This window comes from Pteropus medius, unplaced genomic scaffold, assembly GCF_902729225.1.
Source record: "Pteropus medius unplaced genomic scaffold, Ma_sr-lr_union100, whole genome shotgun sequence".
Taxonomy (NCBI): Eukaryota; Metazoa; Chordata; class Mammalia; order Chiroptera; family Pteropodidae; genus Pteropus; species Pteropus medius.
Window position 1 is genome coordinate 274,564 of NW_024340697.1, and position 16,716 is coordinate 291,279.

Genomic DNA, 16,716 nt, shown 5'->3' on the forward strand with positions numbered 1-16,716 from the left:
AGGAATCGGGCAAGGGCTAGCAGATGTTGGGTGCAGTTTCACAGGGTATGTAAAGTAGGTAGGCTCAAAATGGCTAAAGTATGTTTATTTGGAATATATTTAAAGCGATTGGATGTGTGAGAATTCGAATTAGGTTGCAGCTGTCTTTGGCCTGCTGTGAAGAAGTAAACAACAAGGGGCCATTTTTGCCTCCTACACAGGGGCCATCTCTGGACAAGAAACTTTCCATTCATTTCAGCTCTTCAGTTGCTGTCATGGGGTATTGAGATTTGAACGAAGTCCTTAGGGCAGCATGAATCTAGAATTCCTGATGGTATGAGGTGCTTTCCAGAGCTGATCAAGACCTACTCTTCTTGTTTCTTTTGACACTTCCCTTGGAATCAGAATGTCAGGCAGCCATGGACATGCAATCAGCTCTCTAACCCAACCACTTTGCAAATGAGAACACTGCAACCCAACTAGGCAAAGAGTCTTTCCCAAGGTCACACAGCTCCTTGTGGAGGGAACCTAGACCCAAACTTGGGTTTCCCGATTTTGCCAAATTTTATTCGCACAGCACCGCTGCCTTATCACGCCAAGCAGCGCTTGCACATAAACTTGCTGAGTGTGTCTTCTCTCCAGTTTGAGAATGCCTTAGCTTATTTTCACAGAAGTGAACTTCAGAATGAACCTCTCTTTCTACACCAAAAGGGTACCTTCAGGGACAGGTCTGTATAAGCAGACACCCCCGACCGTGTGAGAACATCCTGCAAACGATCACACAGGAGAAGCCCTGTGCCATAATAAATTCCTCCTTAATTGTATCTGTACAAAGGTATCAGTCTCCAGAGCTCTATGGAATCTGATCTTTGTCAATAGTTTCTCATCTTGATGCACTTTCTTGCAACAACTCATAAAAACATCTTACTAAATACTAAATGTAACTAATAGAGATTAAAAATATCATAAAGTCCTAGGAAGAATATTCTAGCATCGGTTAATAGATTTGTTGACGAAACCTTGGAACATGTTACCCATGGAGGGGTGATAACGGATAGGAAAGCTCCCTGTTGGCATATCTGGGGGTCATTTGTGGTTTTATCGCACTGTTACCTTTGTAGGATTATGGATGGATTGGTCATACAAGAAATGACCATTTGTTCTTTCTCTGTTTTTAATTTTCCAAAAAATTAGAACATCTGTAACCCAACTTCAGTCAAGAATGCTGACTCAAAGGGTGAAGAAATCAAAGTCCAGTTTCACAGTTAACATGTCTGTGGTCACATTTCAGGACTGTAACATTCCCTTCCCCTTTAGCTCTCCTCTCCTTACTACTTCTCCCTTAAAAAAAATGCGGGAAGGAGAGGGGACTAGTGTTACTATTTAGTAAAGTGGTGCTTGGAAAAGAATGCTGTAGAGACTGGACTGTAGGGTACTTCGGCTTTGCCCAAAATTCTTGGTCAGCTGGACAGTTTGATGCTCAAGGATTTTCCACAATCCTTTATGGTTGACAGAAGGCCCTCTCTAACTCTTACCCCATACAGAGTCATTGGCATTTTGCCTAAGAGTTCCTTGTTTTCCCTTTGTGTATATGTCAAAATATGATTACAAGGTTTTAATCCTTCCCTTGATACCTTTGGCATTGAGGATGGAAGCTAATCTTTCCCACTTCTTATCAGAATTCTTTAACATTATCAAGAATTCAGAAATCAGAGCGCTTTAGGTTGAGGACAGAAAACTTATTTTGTTGAAGAGCATCAGCCTATTCTAAACAGTGAGAGTTGGGAGTTTGCTTTAAATGATGTGGTAAATCTACTTTTAAATTCTTGAAAGCCTTACGATCTCCAAGGGAAAGAGAAAGGTACTGTTCTCCATGCAGGGGCTAAGGGATGTGGCAGTGAGTTTCTTGAGTGTGCGTGTGTGAAGGTGTAAGTGGCAGAGAGAACGGGTCTGTGCTAATTGGTTTTCTTTCCAGTGCAAAGCCCAGCAGATCATGAGGGCAGGGAAATGGTGGAAGATAAGGAGATTGGGAAGCCCTGTGGGAGATGTACTTGATGATGACAAGAATACATTATGGAGTAGATCTTCCTCTGTTAGTTGGGGGTCCTGAGTTAAGTTTTCTCCACTGAGCCTCTTCCTTATGATTGGCAGGAGGAGAACCTACCTGAAATAGACCCAAGTGTATATGCAGACTTAATCATGATAAAGATTATCATCAACTGAGGCAAAGAGAATACTAAGTCAGCTGGGACAACTGGTTAACCATTCAGAAAAAAAAATCCCAAAACATTTATCTCATGATCTCACAAGTAATAGTAAAATAAAATCAACATAGATCAATTAAATGTTAAAAATGTGGAACTGGAAAGATATAGGCAAATATTTAATATCTGTGGATGGAGAAAGACTTTCTGAGTTTAAAAGCATTGGAAGGAAAAGATTGATAGATCTAACCCATGTCAGAAATGCCATAAATGAAATTAAAGGCCAAATACGAACTGGGAGATTTTTACAACAAATATTATTAAAGGCTAACAGCCTTAATTTATTTAAAAAAACACATCTCATAGAAATTGATACGAGAAGCACCAAACCCGTCGGCCCCTACCCCTTAATTCTCTGCTCTCTGAGTCATACTCGTTTCCCTTCCACTCTTCTCTATCTCAGTGAGTGAATGGCGCCATCACTCACTGCTCAGAGTGGAAACAGTAGCTACACAGTAGCTCAAGACATCTTTTTAAGATAAAAAATGCATCAGTGTGTTCCCATTGTACTTTAAAGAAATCCCAAACACCTTACTCTGGCCTCCACCTGACTGAGTCTTCGCTAATTCTCCAAACTCATCTCGTGCCATTCTGTCCAGCAACTTTGTGTCTGCATATTGCTCTCTCCTGGGTTTCTGAATCCTCCAAGCTCTTTACTGCCTCCAGGCCTTTGCACGTGCTGCGCTCCTTTCTCTGCCTAGAAACCTCTTACTCCAATTCTTCTCATTCAAGGCCATCTATCCCCCCATTTTATTTTCTCTCTGTACCCTATTTATTTCTTTTACAGCCTGTATAATTTTATATTTAATTTCTTAAATTATTTTTCTCACTAGAAAGTAAACTCCACAAACACTGAGCAGATCTATTATTCATCAATATACATATCCAATGACTAGCACACTGTAGGCTTCCAGTATTTCTCAAATGAGGGAGCGAATTAATTAATTATTTTTATATTAATAACGTTTAAGAGTATTTGGTAAATAAAAATAATATCACGCAAGCCAATAAACTAAAAGAGTAAGGTGATATCAATTTCTGCTTCTTAAATTAGCTAAGATTTAAAAACTTAGATGTTCAACATTTTGATGTGACGGTTACTTTTTATACGTAGTTATCCAGTGATTTGAAAAAAACAATTTGGATGAAAGCAAGTCAGTATAACAATTGACAAAAATGATTTTTTTGTTCAAAAACAAATACTACTAGATGATGGTCATTCAAACATTGGTATTCATAGACTTTTTTAGGTTAAGCTCTTTTCCATATTTTTTTTTGTCTATTTTTTTCAGATTTTCAAGTTTTTTCCTTTTCCTTTACTTTTTTTTCTAGCGGTTAATCCTTCCCTTCTTTGTTCATGGCAGGGATATATTGGGAACACAATTTAAATGTGCACCCATAGGGGATTTGTTAGAACGTGTTAACTCTCTAACAATAGGGGATTAGATGGGGGGAAAACAATATAGAGCACATAATGAGTTGAAAAACTGCCCCGCGGCATAGCAAAATAACCAAGACTAGAAAAGCCAATGACTAGCAGGAGACACGTTCAGCAGAATTGCTGTTCAATCACATAATCGTGTTGACCACTTTGCTTTTGGCTATATTGCATTTAGCCATAAACCTACGGATATAGCAAGAGCCCTTAAAATGTCTAAACTTTTAGACCAAAATTTCGCTGTGAAGGAAAAAAAATAGAAATGTGGTCAAAGATTTATGTGCAAATATATTCATCAAAAGTTAACTATGATGCAGAAGAAAACAATAAAACAATGTTCGACATTGGGGGGTGGTCCAAGATGAGGGTGAGGGTCCAGGAATAGGTAGAAACACTGTTTCTTTCTCTTACATATCGAGGATTCATACTGGTTAATACAATTACTTAGAATAATTTGCTTAAGATTGAGAATTTGAGTGCCATTTCCTGAAAAATCACTCAATCATAAAAAAGGTTCTTTCGAATAGTTCCCCAAAAGAAATGAGAAAGCATTTATTGCAGCCCTGACGTATGACAGATTGCTGCACTTGCTTTTAGAGAAGGCCAGCATGGTAGCAAAATTAGCAGCATTCAGGGATAAATGGTGGCAATTAACTGAGAAAGGAGCAGTGGCAAAATGAAAGATATTTCCTTTGCCACGCTCACACATAGCAAGCAACGTAGCATGCTCTGGGAGAATGTTGTAAACCACATGGCTTCCATGTGGAAGTGATTTCATCTCCTAATTAAGATCACATTACGAATAAAAACAGGAAGGAAGCCAGCTCGACAAGGGTATCATACCAAAAGCCAGGGTAAGCGGGAAGCCTTTGAAGGACATAAGATGAAGGTAGTTGGCGTTCGGAAGGAAGTGGTTTCGTAGACCCTGTTTAGTCTTGGTTATTTTATGGTCATTATCGGAGTGGTGTCTTAGGCTCATTAAGTGTTTAATTCTGACTATTTATAGAGAAAGAGAGACAAGGCTTGTCTGCATTTGGTAGTACTGCTGCCGTAATTTAGCCAAAATTTACCCTTAACCTCTTATGAAGATTTACGTTCCTGACCTTCTAGAAGCTTTGCCTACTTGATACTTGAATTGTAAGATTTTAAGCCATTAGGCTTTTGAAATATAAACTAAAACCTTTAAAGATAAGTTTTCTAAATACTTTCAACAGATAACTGTGAAATTACAAGAAAGACAAAAGAAGAATAGCTTTGGATTTTAATAGTTGTGCAGGCACCATTAATTAAGAACAAAACAGAAAAGGAAAAAGGAAATAATTTCACTGGTGGTCTGTCATGTCATGCTGAAACAGATCTGAAGAGGAATGTTTTATGTTAGGTTGCCATTGACCAATTTATTTTAATCCTGCGAAAATAGATACATCGATAGCTAAATTTTAACCAAAACAGAACGATTTGTTTAACTGAAGCTCATTCCATTTTGAAAGTCTGTTAATAGTTTAATATTATGCATAAAAATAAACAAAACAGAACACAGGAAAGGCTATGCCTAATAGCGATATTTCTTTATGGTTGTAATAGAAAAATTAAATCCAGGTTTGCTCGAAGTGTATTTGAGGCTGGCGTTATCATTCTTGAATTAAGTGAATATAATTTACATTTGCTTTTTCAACAGATTTACCATGGAAGATCAAAATTAAATAAAAAGCCTACTTGATTTTTCAAAACCTGTGTGTACACACGCTCATGAGAGCAGCTTCCAAATTGAGTTTTATTATATTATATTAATTGAAATTTAATTTATATTATTTTATATTAATTATATTATATTATATTAATTGAAATTTAATTTATTATATTAATCGAAATAGAATAATATACATTTAGGTTTAGGGTAGTTGATTATTCAAGACATGCGTTATATTGAAACCTTCAGTGATCTAATTTTCAATACCAAAAGTTGTTAGAATCAGAATTCTGTTTTAGGCTATATAGATGTGAAAAGCACCTTCAAAATGAATTAAAAAAAATTTTTTTAGCCTTCTTCATGCTATAAAGAATTAGGATATATTTGTGGCTTTATAATGTTATAATGTCTCTCATTGGTTTCAGTTTAAAATTTTATAAATGAATACATAAGTACAGAATTCTGTGGGAGTTTGTGCGCATGAATACGTGTATCTGTATAGTTACAGTGTTGAAGAGATAGATTACTATTCTTTGGACAGTATGGATTAGGTTGAGAAGCTAGAGGCAGGAAGAAAAGAAAAAGAGGAGTGGGCAGGATCTATGACTTGAGTTTGAGGCCAAAAATAGAGTGAGTTGATCAGGGGCTTCTCACTCACCCCCCACAGCTCTAGTTGCCCTCTCTTGCCCAGACGCACCTCACTTTTCTAAAGGTCTAGTCTGAGAAATCAGAAGAGAATTTGAAAAATGAAAACGTGGAGAAAAACGTTAATTTTCTAACTTAGAATTTCAGAATGAGAAATAGGCTTCAACTTCAGTGAGTCCTAAACAGGATTTTCAGATGAGCGAACTAAGCCCAGAAGAAGATAAGTGCTTTGCTAGTCAGCAGGAAAGGCAATCCTAGCATCAAAGACTCCTGGTTTCCAATTCAAGATTATTTTTATGACTACATTCTGAGAGAATTCTAGTAAAAATTAAACCGAGAGCCTCTTTGTGATTGATCTCTTCACTGTAAGCAGGGATGCTGCATCTGCTTCTGAGGCAGAGGTTAAGAAAGACACTCAAACCAAACAGGGATTCTTCTTCTGGAAGAGAGCAAAATATTGCCTGGATAGAGGAGTCATCTGATATTATGTGATGTTTACCCTTGACCTTTTTAGAGGTAATTTTAGAAGTCTTCATCAGCCAGAACCAGATTCTTTCCATATGGTGCCTTACACACCTAGTGATCCTAGAAAATCAGCTCCTGCATCTCGCTGATGCTGCCCTTGTGTGATGTATGTTTCAAGCTCTTCAGATTAATTTCGAATCTTTGGCCTCAGGCTGCACTTGATGCCATAGGTTTTTCTGGTTTCATTTATGTGTGCACAGGGAATTTGCTTTTCTTTGAAGCTATATTGCTGTAGCTTGACCTTCTAAGCCACGTAAAACCACCTACCAGACCATTTAAAGCCCACAACATTCATAGGAAAGGGGAAAATCTTTTGAAAGCATTACTTACAATTCTCTATGCCAAAATTTAATGGATAGACGTATACTTTGATCATATCAAATCACCCATCCTGAAAAGAGGCGTTTTTGCTTCATGTAGGTAAAGATGAATACCCTATGTATACTGTAAATAAATTTATTATTATACATAAGATTTTCCATTAGGAAACGTCATTCAATAAATATTTATCGAACACCTACAATGTGACAGGCACTGTGGGTTGGCCTGAGTGAAAAAGACAGAAATGTCCATGTCCTCCTGGAGTTTACATAATTATTCTCTGCAAAACTTTGCCTTTGTCAAGGCCATAGTAAGTAATTCTGGGCTCTGGATTCACTTTTCGTCTATTTACACACGCATGTTTTTAATGAATGTTTTAAAGTGCTTGTTTTTAAGCTTTTAATTAAACTATAACATATATACAGAAAAGTATACAAATCAAGTATGTAGCTCAGAGAATTTTCATCAAGTGTACACATCCATGAAACCGGAAGCCAGGTCAAGAAACAGAACATCGTCAGGCCCCAGAAGCCCCCTTTTGAACACCTCCACTTTTCTGACTTCTGATACCATAGATTAGTTTGGCTTTGTTTTGAACTTTGTAGAAATGGAATCAGTGGTATATGATCTTCTGTGTCCGCCTTCATTTGCTCAACATTAAGCTGTGAGATTCATACTTCATTTACTGTTGGTTCATTCATTCTCCTTGCTGTGTAGTATTCCGTTATATAGCTATATTATAATTCATCAGTTCTGTCATTAAAGACGTTTGGACTATTTCCAGGTTTTGTCTGTTGCTGACAATGTCACTATCGAGATTTCGTGTATATGTCTTTAGGCGAATGTTTCTGTTGGGAATACATTTATGAGTTAGAATGCTGTGTCACAGATTATGTACATATTTGTCTGTACTACATACTGTCAAGCGTTTATACCAAGTTATAGTCCCACCGGCAGTGTATGAAAGTTCCAGTTACTCCACGCCCTTGCCAAATTTATTGTTTATTATGTGCTGTTTCATTTTTGTGTGTATTTTAATCTTAAAAAGTAGAACAGAACCACTGGGACTTCGTGATAAACACTGAGGCATCATCGAGTTTATAGCAACAGTGATAATCCCTTGGCTTTTGGTGTATGCTAGTGATTCAGAATGGTCTCGTATTGAATTACGAATTCTGCTTAACCGTTGACAGAATCAAAGCCACTGTGTACAATGGAAAATCCTGCAACAGTTTGCCTTTTCTACATGTGAAGTCATGGCCTTTTCAAGCCAGCAGTGGTAAACCACCTTTTTTTTTTTCCAAAAGGACCAAGTTAGAACAAATAATATTTATGGGCCACTTTTGTTGAATTTCAGAATGGACATAACTTTATTGAGACCTGGGGAAGAAACATACATTTGGATGTGAGCTAACCTACTGTATCAAGTAGAAGACTGGAAAGGAGGAAGTTGGAACAACGAATAACCAGTAAACTATTAACATGGGACCGTGTTTGAGAAATGACTGTAGGGAGGTAGCTGTCATCCTGAAATCAGCTTATCGAGCATATTGTAAAGCTAGAGGGCTAACTTTTAGACCAAGACCCTTAAGAGGTAACTGCACTGGCAGCCCATCCACCCTCACCCCCATTTTAACAGCACTTCTCCAGGAGAAATTGTAAACGTAATGGATCCAGGCACAGAGCCCATCACAGGAGGGCTCAGCTTCAGTAAAGAAGAACCTTATTCTTGGAAAGATGCTGATAGTTTCCTTTTTCTTTTCAGTCCAAGATTTTTACTCGCACACCAACCATATATTTGGACTTCAAATTGGACCAAGGAGCAAAGCATTCCCAGCCTGTTCCTAAAGGTATGATGGGTTCTGGGATTTAGCGATCATTTCAGGAAAAAAAAAAGAAAAGAAGAGGTCGCTTTCTCTGGAATATACTGGTTTCTGAACCTCAGCACAAAGTTCTGTGAACTTAGTTTATGTTTAATTGTGGTTACATTAGCAGGTAGTTCTGGGACCTTTCAAGTTACGAAAATTAGGATGAATTTATAGAGTGTTTGGGCCAGACCGTCTGGGCCACCCTGCTCATTTTACAGGTGTGAACACGTAAAATGACAAGGCGGGACTTTTACCCACGTCTCCCGACTTTTTGGTCACTAATGACTCCCAGTGATCCTGGAGGCAGAGTCCTACCTCGTTACTTATAAACAAGTGCATCCTTGATTGTGATACATGCAACTCGAGAAAGGTAATGCTATGGAAGACTTACCGTTAATATTTAAATACAAAGAATAATTTTAAAACTCCCACACATTTAAGGCCAATTTTATTTTTTTAAAAAATGGTTACACTTGAGGTTATTAGTCATCAATCTCAGACCCATTATTTTTTTTCTTTGGATTTTTCATTCTGGCTATTTTTAAGTACAGAAATTTTTTTTTTATTCACTTAAACATATGCATACCCTTATACATAATTCTTATAACAATAAGTGTGGCAATACACGTGCTTTAACTTTTTTCTTTTACTTTTGTGTTTGTGGCCCGCCAATCCATTTTCATCCCTTCTCCGCCCATAGCAGTACCTTCTCTAAATATCTCGGATCTAAGAGAAATCTCGGATGTATTCTTGAATTAGATCTTGCTGTGTTTTTCTCCACACTTACTTTTCTACACTGACATATGCGTATGTAAATATGCACACATACGGGTTATTTTGTTGTCGTTTTACTAAAATGGAATCACAAGTACAGTTTTTGCATCTTGCTTTTTTCGACCAAACTATAGCTCAGGGTCTACTCATGTGGCTCTCTCTAATGGCAGTGTTCCATGCCATGGGTTGACTGGAGTGCATTTAGCTATTTCCTATCAGTGGCCATTCTTTTTGTCCCTGTACTTGTCTCCTGCAAACTGGTCTGCAGTACACATACTTGTACATATGTCTTTCCGTAGGTGGACTTATTTTTTTTTATTTTTTGTTTATTTTTTATTTTTTTAGGCGAGGCAACCCTTGGTTGACCTCACAGATTGCAAGGACCTTGTCAGCTTATAATCCCTTATTATTATTATTTTTTTACACCTACAGCACCTGGTCTTCCTAGGTGGTCTCCCATCCAAGTACTAACCAGGCCCGACCCTGTTTAGCTTCCGAGATCAGACAGGCTCGGGCTTGTTCAGGTTGGCATGGCTGTAGACTAGTGGACTTACTTTGATACAATGGGTTTCCAGGGATGGTCACAAGGTATATGCACGTTTAATTTTGAAAGGTATTGTCAGGTTGCAGTCCAAAAAGGCAGGCACACTTTCCATCAGCAGCGTATGAAAATACCAGTTTTTCCGTGACCTCACCAACACGAAGTGTGCGGTTCATGTTAATTTTTGCTCTATACTCAGCCACTACTCTATATTGCCTCATGAGAGAATGTGTATCTGTCGCTTTTCAAAGCCGTACTTCTATATTATTTCATCGATGTGAATTTTAAACCTGAGATTTGTTTCCAAAAACATTTTTGGAGAGATACGAAAGCAAGTAACTTAGAAATGCATGTTTATTGTTCCGTCACTGTAAACCCACTTTAGACAAGTCATTTATAAACCCAGCTGTGAAGCAGAAGAACCTGTCTTTTCTAAGACATTACTTCCAATTGTAGTTTTTGCTCTCTCCCTATCTCTTCCCTTCCCTCCCTCCCCCTCCTTCCCCCCAGACACAACACAGACGCACGCGCATGCCACGCGCTACAAGACACACACACACACACGCACACACACTCATTCATGCTCTCATTGCATTGGGTGACACATCCAAAGTTCGAGATTTCTCTGTCCAGTATCAGACAAACGGTTAATTCAGATATTATAAAGCACGTATTATTTACAGACTTGATTGCTCCAGCTGCCTGTAATCAGACATATTGGCTGGTAAAATTATGCCATATAAATTTTATTATCAAGTCATTCAAGTCAAGGTCACCCTTTGTCTTTTTTTTAAACCACCTTTCCAGGTCAAATTCCATGATAAAATCCAAGGACTATCTAAATTAATTTTATTTGGGTGCTTTACTGCATCAAACATTCTTTGAAATATGTGGGCCACTGACTGGGTTCTAGACTTGTTTTGTTTATAATTTTTTTGATTGTTTTGTTACTCATGGTAAATGGATTTGACACGGATATCTGGGTTATGTTTGGCTTTTGGCATAAGCTTTACAATATCACTGATTTAATGTTGACTTTATTGTATCATTACCAAACGAATGGGATAGAAATAGAGGCATACACTGCCACCGTCCCATCTCTGACACTAGGAAAATGCATATTTCCCAAGGGACGTCCAGTTGCGAATGGAAACATTTCTGATGAATCAGACTAGATTTTATCTGAATTCCTTCCCATAAATAGTATTGGAATCGATTTTTACCATCTCTTTATTTCCTTCGGGCGAGGCACGTTTCTGTGGAGTTGTGCTAATCTTGCAGAAAACAGATGTTTCATGCAGTGATGATTTGGAAGGCAGTTAATATCAGGAATGGAGCTGCACGGTGCTTCACTTACAAAGAATCCAATTTGTCAAGTCTCTGACAGCACTAGATTCTTTTCACATTGGCCACACGTTTTTCGTGTTAGTTCTTGGCTAAAATAAGATTAAGTAGTTGTTTTCTTTCTCTTTTTTTTGCAGTCACTTTTACCATCTCTTGCAAAGCTATCTGATTTTCCAGGCTGTAAACTGATAATACAGATAACACTGTTTGTTATCATCCATTGAGAAGGACATAAATCTGTATTTCTAGGAACATGTCAACCTTTTCCAAGAAACTTGTGCCTTCTGGTCCTCATGTCCCCTTTGTCTTCTGACTGACTACATCAAAAATTGGCCCTCGACAGCCACTCTGTTTGTTTTCCCCATCTTCCTTCACAGCCCTTCTGCTACTAGGTATTTAAAAACATCATCTGGAATCTTTAAAATGGAGGATTGTTATGGTATGGAAAAAATTATGTCAGCCTTTTTTGCATCCCTCAACTTTAAAGTATATGTACATCAATTAATGTACATATAGTACGTTAGTGGCTTAGAAAACATATAGCCTACCTCTTAGTGATTAGCAGACTGATGGCCCTGCCAAGATGTCACCCACTCATCCCCGGAACCTCACGTGGTAAAGGGGGTGTTGCAGATGTGACTAAATGAAGGATCTTCAGATGGGGAGATTATCCTCCATAATCTAGGTGGGCCCAATGTAAACAGAAGGACCTGTATAAATGAAAGAGGGAGACAGACAAGAGTCAGAGTAAGAGAGAGAGATGTGGCAGTGGAAGCAGAGGTCAGAGCGATACAACTGCTGGTTTTGAAATGGAAGGAGCCACAAGCCAAGAAATAGGGGTGGCCTCTAGAAGCTAGGAAAGACAAGGAAGGAGTTCTCCCCTAAAGCCTGCAGAGGAATGCGGCCCTGCCGACACCTTGATTTGAGACCTTCGAGACCCATTTTTGGACTTCTGACCTCCAGAAGTGTAAGATAATCAAGTTTTGTTGTTTTAAGCCACCACGAGTGTGACAATTTGTTACAAAAGCAATAGGAAACTCATGCACCCTCTTTTAAATATTAATATAATTTTGCTCCCGTGTTTACCTTCAAGGGGGAAAAAGGGAAAGGAGCCACATCATTTATATCTTAATAAAGCTCTGGGAGGGGAGAAACACTTCAAAACACTTCTTTTTAGAAAGTAGATTTGAATGCCATGCATATGGTAGCTACTCAGTAAACCACATTAGGATATGTTTACACAGATCTTATTGTATCAGTTATCTATGTCGCTGCATAACAAATTACCCCAAAACTTAGTGGCTTAAAACAACATTTGTTACCTCACAGCATCTCACAGTTTCACTGGCTCAGGAACTCTGGCTCAGGAACTCTTATGAGGCTGCAACCGAGGTGTCAGCCGGGCTCGACAAGGAGAGGTACACCTCCAAGTTCACATCCATGTGACTGTTGGCAGCATTCGGTTTCCTGAGAGTAGTTGGCTACAGTCCACGGTCAGTTTCTTACCACATGAGTCTCTGCATAGGGCAGGTCACAACATGGCTACTGGCTTCATCAGAGCTGGCAAGTGAGAGAGCCAAAAAGGGGAAACAAGATGGAAGCCAGAGTCTTTATGTAATCGAATCTCAGAAGTGACAGCCCATCATTTTTGCCTTATCCTGCTACTTAGAACCAAATCACTAGGTGCAGCCCACATTTGGAGAGAGATGATTACACAGGGCATGACTACCAGGAGGCAGAGGGCGTCTTACAGTCAACTCGCCAAAGCTTATGATCTTGGTTCAAACCGCCACTCATTTTTCCATGTTATCAATGCCTCAAAAATGAAGTAGCGATTTTTTTTCTTGTTTTTGATTTTTTAAAAAAATTTGAGCGAGCCTTGAGAAATACATGGTGAGTTCTCCTCTCTGTCTAAATGTCTTTTTATCGTTATTATCTGCTTTTTGAAGGAGAATGCCCCAAACACGAATGATCCTTGTGGAATTTTAGATTTCCAGGTGTTTTCATTGAGAAGGCAAAGCCTGATTTTGTTCCCTACACATAATACATGATTTAAGTTGTGGGTAGTTTTTTTTGCAGAGCTGTCTACCTACCAGTAGTATATTAGAATATTCAAACACAGTTCCCTTCATACTCAGAATATATTTATAACAGTAATAGATGTTAATCAATAAGTCTTTAGAGCAGTGATGAGCATGAACCAGAGCCTGAAATATAAAATTGTCATATAATTTTCCTTTGGGTGGGTTGTCTGTCTCTTTTTTATTGATTCTTAGGAGCTCTTTATATATTCTGAATACTGGTCATTGTCGGTTATTTGCGTTGCAGATATCTGCTCCCTTTTGCCTGTTTTTCACTCTTCTATATTATTATATTTTTCTATATTTTAATAAATACATATTCCTTAAATGGATCCATCTGTTTCTTAATGGTTTGTGTTTTCTGTGGCTTCTTTAGTAATTTTTACTAGCCCAAGATCATGAAAATGTTCTCTCTATTATAGATGCTTTGTTGTTTTGCCTTTCTTATTAATATATCTACACCTGGAATTAACCTTCATGTATGGTGAGGTACAATTGCATTTTTTAAAATGTTTTTGAAAAAGAGAAAACAGCAAAAATTCCTGATGGGAATATTATGAACATTTTTGGGAGCTCACAGTTCACTGAATCATCTTACTAATCATCATACTAATAATAATAATTATAAATAACATTTATTAAGTGCCTATTGTTTGCCAGAAACTTGCCCCGTACTAATATTTGCAATCTTCACAACTCTATCTATGATTACCCCATTTTTCAGATGAGGAAACTGAGATACGAGGAGGTTAAGTAATTTACTCAAGGTCAACTAACTAGTGAGTGTTGGGGCTGAGGTTCTAACCCATTCCATCTGACTTTCACTATGGCTCTTAACCATTAAGGTCTAGACAAATTAATGGACCTTTAGTGACCAAAACCCTATCAGTAGTGTCTTGGGTAGATTAGTAAATAAACCCCAAATTTTGCAGATAGGTAAAAAAATGACTATTTTGGAAAAATTTTGAAGGAATAATCTTACCAGTTTGAAGATTATATTTTGTTTTTTTTTTTAATATATCATCTTTGAGAGAATTAATCGTTTTTAATTGTCTCTTACATTAAGAGTCCATGTCAAGTAAGAAACTATTCTAAGAATTGAAACATATTTCAATTTTGACAAGGGTGTATTTTTTATATTTTCCAGGTCCTATTTAAAAATCTTTCTTTTAACAACAATCAGCTGTCTAAATATGTCCTAGGATAATCGTGGGCTATTTATGACATTCTCTGCTTATCTCGGGTTTCTTTTGTTTTCTGAAGCTTTGCTTAACCCTTAAGGTACTATCTATTTTAGCTCTTAATTATCTATAAACTTGGCTTCGGTCTAAGTTCAAATGCCTAAAATAGTTTCTATATTGCAGCCCTAAATATAATTTAATTTTAACTACATATTTGAATTATTTTCTGAATTTTTTCTGAGCAGTTAAAAACCAGTTGCGAATACTGTATATTCGAAGAGGAAAAAAGGTCTCTTCAGATAAAACTAAGAAATTATTTTAGTTAAAAGTAATCACATTAAATGTCTCGTTGCTGGGAAAACTTCAATGTACACTCAGTCTCTAAAGTGCAGGATAAGCTTCCAGGGGCTTCTAATATGTTTTTATTTTCTTCTATTTTATTAGCAAGAAATAATCTGTGGAGTTTGTCCCCCAGTGGGCTAGGCTCCATACTAGGCGCATAGAAGGCTGTTTTCTGAGCATTTACATTGCAAAGAGCTTACATTGCTAATACACTAATACATTTCTCATTAAAAATGTTAAATTTCCTTTATTTCTTAGTTTTTCTGCTATCTCTGATGCAATGGATGTTCAGTATTATCAGTGTGGATTAAAGCATACGGAAGATTTTCTTGCAGGTTGCAATTGTCGTTTAAAATACAGCATCTTTATTTTTTTATTTTTTATTTTTTACCACCTACAGCACCCAGTCTTCCTAGGTGGTTTCTCGTCCAAGTACTAACCAGGCCCAACCCTGCTTAGCTTCTGAAATCAGATGGGATTGGGCATGTTCAGGGTAGCATGGCCGTAAACTATTCAGAGTGGCGTGGCTGTAGACCAACATCTTCAGAGATGGCTCTTGATGTTATATGCCCATCGCTTATAAACACAGACCACAGTATGACCATTCTGGAATGTTTGAAACACATTCTGAGTTTATTTTACTCTGGAAAGCTAGTTCTCGCAAGTGTCTTTGTGTGGGTACCGTTCTATGCAATATCGTTTAATATTTTAGTATTGATGTCACTCGCCATATTTAGTAAAGTGGCCATTCTCTTTCTTTTGATGGAATTCCCACAAGGTCAGGAAATACCCTGTCTCTTGTCCAGATGGCAGACCTACAAAGTTGACAGTTCTCTCTTGTGGTTTATGTTCGGTTGTAAGATGGGCATTAAGCTTAGAAGTCTTCTAGTGGGCTGTCAGTTGCCGTATGATCAGAAAGGCTACCTCATGTCACCAATGCGAGACTGTAGTGGTCATTGGTGCACAGATAGCATCTTAAGTGCTACGAGGTTCTTGAAGATAATGAGGATCTGTTTTCTAGACTTTGGGAAACAGCGACCCCGCTGACCTTTGCTGCCTGTTCAGTGCAATCTTCCAGGAGACCTGCTGGCTTGGAGTTGAGAGGGATGCCCTGGGGAGCATGGAGTCATCTCTGGTGATGACCCTTCTCTGGCCGGGGTCACAGCTCATCAGAAGCTTAGATTGCAGCCCCAGCAAACTCCTAGCCTACATAAAGTTGGGGGAAAGTAGAAAGAGACAGAAGGGCCAGGAAGGGGAACTGACATTTGTTAAATACCTGCTAAATGCAGGCATCGTGTAGATAAGGTGAAAACATAAAAGACACATATGTATATGTATATGTATGTATACGTGTATATGCAGGTATACGATGCCCTTGATCGCACCAGCAGCCCTGTGTTGTACACATTACTTCTTTATTTTACAAACCAAAGCAGACTCAAAGATGTTAAGAGTCTGGTCATAGATCTCCCCGAGGGTCGTTTGCTGATTTTTAAACCTGCACTTCCTGCTTGTGATTGTGTTTGTTTTTGTTGCTGTTTTATAGTTACTCAGTTGGTTTGTTTTCCATGGCATCACAAGGCCCTTCTAAGGTTGGCTGCTGCCCTATCTCCTCCTTTACCCAGAGGGCTTTGCTGGGCTAGAATTAACTGAGGATGTAGGGTAAGCCAAGTGGGGGTTGATGCTGGAGGAGCATAGGCAGACTGAGAAGAGCCTGTCTGCT

General features: G+C 38.1%; 1 protein-coding gene and 2 pseudogenes across 2 annotated transcripts in view; 1 reads left to right on the forward strand and 2 right to left on the reverse strand.

Annotated features, from left to right (window-relative positions):
* Positions 1 to 16,716, forward strand: part of PIR (pirin) — an 81,639-nt gene that overhangs the window by 42,575 nt on the left and 22,348 nt on the right. For both annotated transcript variants that reach the window (XM_039873494.1, XM_039873504.1), the window contains exon 6: positions 8,628 to 8,712. In XM_039873494.1, the coding sequence (XP_039729428.1) occupies positions 8,628 to 8,712 (85 nt within the window). The remainder of the gene's footprint in view (positions 1 to 8,627; positions 8,713 to 16,716) is intronic.
* Positions 9,928 to 10,046, reverse strand: LOC120611865 (uncharacterized; annotated as a pseudogene).
* Positions 15,385 to 15,503, reverse strand: LOC120611975 (uncharacterized; annotated as a pseudogene).